General features: G+C 50.2%; 1 protein-coding gene across 7 annotated transcripts in view; it reads right to left on the reverse strand.

Annotated features, from left to right (window-relative positions):
• The window catches only part of KDM2A (lysine demethylase 2A), a 119,701-nt gene extending 114,238 nt beyond the window's left edge, over nucleotides 1-5,463 (reverse strand). For 2 of the 7 annotated variants that reach the window (XM_064287719.1, XM_064287716.1), the window contains exon 1: nucleotides 3,878-4,002. Coding sequence is in view for 4 of the 7 variants with exons in the window: in XM_064287714.1 (XP_064143784.1) it covers nucleotides 3,878-3,919 (42 nt within the window). In the remaining 3 variants the exon portion in view is untranslated. Of the gene's footprint in view, nucleotides 1-3,877; nucleotides 4,003-5,202 lie in introns of those variants that run through there. The other 5 variants (XM_064287714.1, XM_064287713.1, XM_064287718.1 and 2 more) reach the window with 5 other exon arrangements.
• Nucleotides 5,464-8,054: the final 2,591 nt, after the last annotated feature.

An 8,054-nucleotide genomic window follows, 5' to 3' on the forward strand; every position in this document is an offset into this window, starting at 1 on the left:
TTGAAAAAAAAAAAAATTCAGGTTACACAGCTTCTTTCATCCTGAAACATTGTCTCCACTTTCTTTTACACTGATTTGACTAATTCATCAGTTTCTACAATTGCATCCGCCAGGGGCTAGTAAATTTTTTCCATACTAAGTGTACATACATGTGCAATATACTATACAGGTTGGGGATTGACATTATAATCCAGTATGTTATAAAATATGATAAAGGACGGACACCTTTTCCAGTGAAAATGACAAAAGTCCAACGTTAAAACTGAAGATGATCTTACGGCATGGTATGGAAATTTTAACTTTATACAGCTTCTTTAGATATACATTATTTTGCCTCTGATATTCTATACAATAATAAGGATTACTCGGGATTGGTGTCCTTTCAAAAATCTAAAAGGTTACCACCGGATATAATTGCTATGCACCTGACACTTTAGATTAAGAAACCCTAAGACATTATGCTGGGTTTTTAAGACATTATGCTGACATTGCCCATAAGAAATACACGGGCAGTAATAAAAATATAAAGTGACTGTAACACTCTGGCTCCTGAAACTAAATGTTGATAAAAGTTCCATCTCTAGTACCTATCCAAGTTCCTGAATAAAGCCTTCCATCTAAATTTACTAGATGTATAGAAATAAATCATCTTTATCACAGGACAACCAAAAATCCACCTGATAGCCAAAATGAAGCTTCTATCCCACTTGAAAAAGCGGAAGACCCTCAATAAGATGGACTGACACAGTGACGGAGACAATGGGCTCAAGCTTAACAATTGTGAGGACGGAGCAGGACTGGTCAGTCTTTCATTCTGCTGTACATATGGTCACTAAAAGTCGAAACTGACTCGAGGGCACCTAACAACAAAAACATCCCACCTGAGCATCTCCTAGGTATATAAACTTGCATCGAAGGTCTGGCTCTGTTCTAGGAATCCATACCCAAAGGTACCAATCTTTTCATTAAAAAAAAAAAAATCTATGTCTTGTTTAAGAAAAGCCGAACATTGTTTACCAACCCTTGTCATTTCCTGGCTGTTCAGTCCAACTCCAACAATGCAAAATTAAGTACTGTAGTTCCACGAAGTAAAATTTTTTATCCCAATCTTCACATACACACCACCTTCAAAAGTTCAATCCTCTTCCACACGAATAGGCAAATAATAACGTATGGCAAAGACAAGCAACTTTTTTTTTTTTTTTTTTTTACTATTTCTAATTTTTAAAAAACGGCTTGTCACAAAGTTTACCTAAACATATCAAAATTTGCTTTACCAAATTCAGCCTGTACACCCGAAATAGCTGCATCACCATAAAGCACTAAAAGAACCTATTCAAACATAAAGTTCTTATTAATAAGACCAGAACGTTTTTTGTTTTTTGTTTTTTTTAAGATAGGTAAAGGATCCTGAATATAAAAAAGTCATTCTCGTTCCAAAACAAGTTCGGCCTCAGATTTTTAATACTAGCGCTGTTTTCTCGCCCAAGGGACTCTTATGAAGGCATGTCACAGGGGGACAACCATTAAGGTTTTGTCCCCCAACACAAAATGGAAGTAACAGTCAATAACACCACACTGCAATGTAGTAGGTGATTCAATTCAACCTGACAAATATTTATTGCATGGGACCACGTGAACTTTAACCACTAAGCCAAATTAATCTGTCGTTTTGTCTCTCTTCCAAACTTTATGTTCCACAGCCAATAACTTCAAAACAAAAAGTTCTATACTTTAACCTACTTTAAAAACAGACAAGTGTTAGAAAGAAATTTAAAAAGTAGTTAATACTATTAAAGTTAATGTAAAGTATAACTTCTGAAGACAAGGAAAAATGGAAAACAGCTTCACAGTACTTTCATTTAAGAAGTTCCTTATCCAGACTTTATGCTAGTCTTAAAACTTCTCAAATAAGATCTAACTTAATCAACAGAGAATTCTCAAATATGAGTAATCACCACATGGACAAAAATGAGCTTACATTAAAAGTCTGCAAAACAGACTGCCACCCAGTAAGCAACCAACATGCTCTTATATCAAAAGTACATTAGGAAAGGGATTTACACTCGAGGTAGAATTTTTTCATATAATCTTAGTAGGGAAAACAGGTATCAGTCACCTTAAACTCCAAGATTATAACCCAAAGTCCAAAGTAAGAAAGATCCCCCAAAATATATGATGTATCCTCCTACACAACACTTCTACAACAGCACATTAACCAAAAGACAAACATAACGCTAGATGAAGGTTTAATGTGTGCAACAGGTAGCACTCATCTTTGTCAATTAACAACAACAACAAATCTTAACAAGTCACAGATCCCTCGGGTTTCCTTACCACTACTCTCTACCTGGTGGCCTAGTGGTTTAGAGTTCAGCTGCTAACCAAAGGTTCAGCAGTTCAAATTCACCAGGCGCTCCCTGGAAACCCTGTGGGGCAGTTCTACTCCTTCCTATAGGGCCACTATGAGTCAGAATTGACTTGACACCAATGGGTTTGGTTTTTTTTTTGGTTTTACTCTCTACCTTGTAAAAAATGTGAAAACTTTTGCGTGCTAAAAGGCAATTCCTTGGAAAGATGGGATCCCAGAACCCTTAGATATCTATGCAGTAACTTAACAATTCTACAAGCTTGCATGACAAAAATGCATTCCATTTAGCAATGACAACCTGCGGAGGGCATGTTACAGCATCCTCTCTCTTTCTGTTCCCAAAGAAAAGTTTAATTCAAGAAATGTCAAAAATAAAACTAAATTGTAAACATACAAAACTCTTGTCACTGATATACTTTATTTCTAAGAGTTAGAAAAGAAATGTAATCTCAACACGTGGATTGAGAGACAAAATGCCAATCTCTGAAATAAGGCTTGCCAGAATATATGCCTGCTGGATATTTTGCCAATATAGCCCAAACCATTTTAATAGCAAGATTAAAAAATAATAAGTATCTCTCTCAAAAGGAACAGAATCATCAGAAAATAGAAGAATTAAGAACCACTCTTTTTTTCCTCCATACTCAGTCTAAAATGCAGAGCCAAATAAAACCGCCATAAATTCTTTCAGTAATCTTCTAGGCCTTTCAGTTCAGCAAATTTCATGCAATACATACGGTTCTGTGGCTTTCCTCATTTCCCACTCTACAAACACAAATTCAAATTTTTGAAATAAATAGTAAGAATATTAATAAAGCTCTCTTTGACTAAGGAAAACAAAAATCAAATTCTTAAACTCCAACAGGGAAACCTTGAAAGGAAAGCGGGGCCTGGAACGAACAAACATTCGTATGTGCATAGAAGCTAATTCCCTCCAAATCGTTACTAAGTAAAAATTTATTTCAACAAGATTGATTTCATATACACCTCCCAAAATACAGAACATTACAGCATTCTACCTGTCCTCTACATTCCTCCCCCAACAACGACCCTCCGAACCTACCAAAGTGTTAACTTACTTACAAAATAAAATAGTCCAGTCTTCTACCCTCCACCCCAGAGTCACAAACCCTGGCACAACATAATCAAAAAATTACATCCAACTAACCTTCCTCAAACAGTTCTGACCCTCCAGGCTTACAAGGCTTTTATTTACAATGTCAGTATTGCAAAATTAGGAGTCCCTGTCACGTTGTAATCCACAAAATCCTTTGATTTACAATGGTTTCTGAAGAAGTTAAAGACAGCATACAACTCCACTTCCAAAACAGGATGGATATTAAGGCTCTAATTGCTTGGTCTAAAAACCAAATGAGATTATATACCTTCCTTCCTCCTCTGGTAAAGCCTCCAGAAAAGTTTTAATCACAGTATGTTCACAAATGGAAACAAAATAATTATTCTGCTTCAAATTTGAAAATAAAAAAGTGAGAGGAAAATACTAACCAATCTCTGGCTGTAGCGAATCCTTTCTTCTTCGGGTTCCATCTCTCACTCTTCTGTGGAAATTACTGTAAAGAAACCACTCCAGGGCTGCCTTCCTCTTCCTCCTTAGGAACCAGAATGCAACACTAAAGAATAATGATAGGAGCAGAGGTGAGAACTCATCCTTAAACTCATCTTTTCACTAAAAGGAGTCTTTAAGGTAAGTGTAAATTAAAGGCTCTCTGGGAATTTAGGTTCCTCTCCAGGAGTCTAGGGCCTTTCTGCTCTTGTGCAAGTGGCTCCATGTCACCATCAACATTAATCACCACATCACAACTGTCCAAGGCCTAGGCAAAGCGAGATGCTGGTTTCAGTTCCTTGTGGACGAGTAACACCACTTGTTTCTCCTCTCAGGATTGCAGTGAGCAAGACTCCCCCCTTCATGGCAGCATTACAAAAAAAACGAACCACCACCACCACTACCACCCAGGACCTTTATCTCTAGGGAGCTGACCAGGTAGAGCACAAGACTGAACTAGTCTGGATCCCAACCAAATTAGTTCTCACTGGTAGGGAGAAACTAAGGGGAAAGAAAAAGCCCAAACTAATTAGGTAAAAAAAAAAAAAAAATCCGGTTTAAAGCAAGCCTCCAGAACAATCCCCACAGCTCTCCAATGAAGCCACACACAGTCGTCGCCCGCCTTCCAGGACTCCCTGGACCTCCGCACTCCCAAACCTTCCCTCCACCCCAGCCCAAGATCACGTCCAACTCTGCAGCTCATGTAGGAGAGTTGCCACTCAGGGCCCAAAATTCCACCCGATCCTTTTGTATAAAGTCATAAAATACACGATTCGATCTACGGGTACGAGCAAAACATACATCTTTCCCAAACGTGAAATAAAGACCGGTCGGCGCGACGGTCGATCTAAAAACACCAAAAAAGGGTTTTCCTCTTGCTAAAATTTCTCACGGATAATGGCTTCCCTAGGTAATGGAGTTTTTTTGTCTTTTTTTTTTTTTTTTTTCCTCCTTTTCGGTAACTACACGACGGCCACGTTAATAGCATCCTTTCCAAACTGCTCCGAGAGCAGAGGAGCCGATGACATAGTTTGGGAGCAGTTCGCGGCAGAGCCCTCCCGGGGCAAGTCCTCGCCCCCAGTCGGGGGGAAGCCGTGCCTGCACCCCCGGAGCGAGGCCCGCCCGGGCCGGCAGGAAAATCGGCAGCCGGAGCCGGCCCCCCGGGAAAGGCGCTTCGAGGGGTCCCCCCCGGGAAGAAGAAACTTTACATTCAGTCCTTAGCTAGCACCTCGGGCCAAACTTCCACATGGGGGAGGGGGAGGCTCACCGGGGGTTCGCTGCCGAGTTCTCGTCCAAGTGAGAAGTGAAAGATTCCCAGAACTGAGAGGAGAAATGAAATCCCGAAAGGCGTCTTCGGTTTTTCCCGAGGATCAACCCAGTATCCAGAGCGGGTCAGAGCGACCCGGAAAACAGAGGAAACAGTTGCTGAATAAAACCTCCTCTTCTGGCTCGGGAGCCGGGGATCGGCGGCGTCAGGAGCGGGGAGCGCGGCCCCTCGGCGCCGAGCCGGGCGCCCCCACCTCCCCCGGGCCGGCGGGCAGCAGCCCCAGCCCGAGCCCCGGCCGCGGGGAGCGCCCTCCTCGCCGTGCCCTCGGCAAGCAGCCGCCCGGCCGCCTCCGGAGCCCGGGAGCCGCAGCCGATCAGCTGAGACCGGCCGGCCCGAGGCTCCCCGCGCCGCCCCGGCCCCCCGGAACGCGGGCCCCGGCCCCGGGGGGCGGAGAGGGCGGGAGCGGCGCGGTGCGCCGGGCTGGGGGCCCGGGCTCCCCTCGCGTCTCCCCTCAGCCGGGGCTCCGCGCTGCGGGACGAGCCCCCGGCTACTCCCCGGTCGCAGAGGAGGGATTCCGGGGGATGGGCCCCCTGGCGTTGCCCCTCCTCCCGGAGCGCCCCCTGCCCAGGATAGACAGAGCGGCGACAGGCCCAGCCGCTGGGAAGGTGCTCTGCGAGCCGCCGCCGCCGCCGCCGCCGCTGTCGGGGAGGGGTGTTGTTTCCCTCACACAGGAGGAGCCGCTGAAGCAGCCGCCGCCATTTTGAACCCGTCAGACTCTCACATACACACAGCTCCTCCGCGGCGCACTGCGCAGGCGCCGCCTCTCCACCCCTCCTCCGGCTCGCCTCTCCACCCCCACCCCCTCCAAGGCTCCCTCGGCTTCTTACCGCTCTCCCGGGCGCACGTGAACGCGCACGCGTCACTCCCCTCTAACGCGGACACTTCGCTGGCGCGCGCACGCGCGAATGCGTCGGCCTCGAATCGCCCGCGCCCCGCGACGCCGACGCGGCTCCCCGCCCCCCTTCGCGTCAGCCCGCCCGCCCGCCCTCCCGCCGGCCTACCGCCCCCGCTCCCCGCCGGCCTTCTAGGGCTCGGGCCCGGCCGCTCCTCGCGCCTGCGCGCAGGGCCTGGATCCTCCTCCGCGCGCCCTCCCCCCCACAGCCTCGCTCGAACGCGCGCACACACACACGCACACACACACTTTGCCTCTGTGACCCCGCCCCTCGCTGGCCAGCTGCGTCGCGGCCCTCCCCCACCTCTCCTGGGAGGGTGGTGACCCCCGACCCCCCACAAAGCACAACAAACTCCCCCAAGCCGTGGGGGCAGCGCCCCCGTCCCCCTCAGCCGCCCTCGGCCCGGCTCGGCCCGTCACAGTCACACAGCCTGAAGGCCGGGCCGCCTGGGCCAGGACGGCCGTTGCCCGCCTCAGAGCGGGGTCTCCCGGGGTCAGGCCGCCTGGCCGCGCCGGCCGCACCCGGGCGCCCCGCTCGGGCCTGCCCAGACTGAGGGGGCGCAGGCCGCAGGCGCCTTCCCGCCGGCCGCCCTCCCCTCGCACGCCGGCCGGTGGGCCGAGGCCCGCCTGCCCGCCGTCCCGGGGCAGGCCCTGGCGCCCCCGCCGTGGGGCCCGTTCGCCCCCGGCCCGGGGGCTCCTCTGTGCAGCGGCCCGGCCCCGCCTCACCCACTCCTCGCCGCTCCGAAGGGGCAGGAAACGGGAGTAGCATGTCTGTCCTGGCTCGGCTCCCCCGGGGAGCTCAGGCGTGTAACAGGGGCGTCCACAGGCACCGGGCGCGGGAGTGGTCTCCGCGACGGCCCGGGGGCGGCGGCGGCGGCCGGCGCGCCCCCCGCGGCCCGCAGGCGCCCGGGGAGGTGGCCGGGGAAGCCCCCGCTCCTCGGCCACGCTCAGGTTTCCGCGGCGCCGGTGCCCCCGGCGGCCCGAGTGGGAGGTGACCCCGCCCCCGGCGAGTGGGGCGCCCCCCACGGAGGGGTGCGCGGGCTGCCCCCGGCTCCGGGCCGACCCCGCCGCCCCGGGCCGCAGCAGGCGCAGGAGGCCCGGCCGGGAAGATGTCTCCTCTCGGTGCGCGCAGCTTCGCGCGAGGGTCAGCGACGGGGCAGCGGCCGCCCGAGCCGCGCCGGCCCTGCCCACGAACGGGCTCCCGCGGCTCGACAGCTGCCCGACGGGCCGCCGGGCTCGGGACGTCGACGGAGCTCGGCCGGAGGGATCCGAGCTGTGCCATGCGAGCAGCCCCATGGCGAGCGGGGCAGCTCCCCAGCCAATCTCGTGCCTTGGGCCCCGTTGAAATGATAAATCCCATCGGAGTCGGCACTATTGGCTTCACTACGTGCGTACTGAGTGAGGTCACACCGATCTTTTCCTCCCTGCCTTGGTTTCCCACTTTTTAACCTCTGATTCTTGGAACCTGGGGCTAGAGGAGAAAGAGAGTCAGGGCATGGAGTGAATCACAGAACTTCTATAAACAACCTTGGACTCTTTTAGAAAGACATTCCAGAGAGACAATTGAAATAATGATACCTTCTATTTCTATCAAGGTTTGAACTCTAGGGTAAAGGCACTGTATGAAAACCAAGGTATTATTATTGATTACCACACGAGGTTTTTCCACATGCAAACTTAGGGAGTTTTAAAGACACTCTCTACTTTGTTTCACAACATCCTCGGGAGATGAGCTGAAGTGGCTGGTAGCATTATCCTCGTTTTAAGGATAGACGATTGAAGTATGGAAAGGTTAAGCAGCTTGCATAATTACTCCAGCAGAGAGGAGTCCAGGGCTCTGCCAAAGCAAACTGAAACATCTCACTAACAATAGCAACAAGGTTTGTTAATAGGGTATCTC

This window comes from Loxodonta africana, chromosome 7 (assembly GCF_030014295.1).
Source record: "Loxodonta africana isolate mLoxAfr1 chromosome 7, mLoxAfr1.hap2, whole genome shotgun sequence".
NCBI lineage: Eukaryota > Metazoa > Chordata > Mammalia > Proboscidea > Elephantidae > Loxodonta > Loxodonta africana.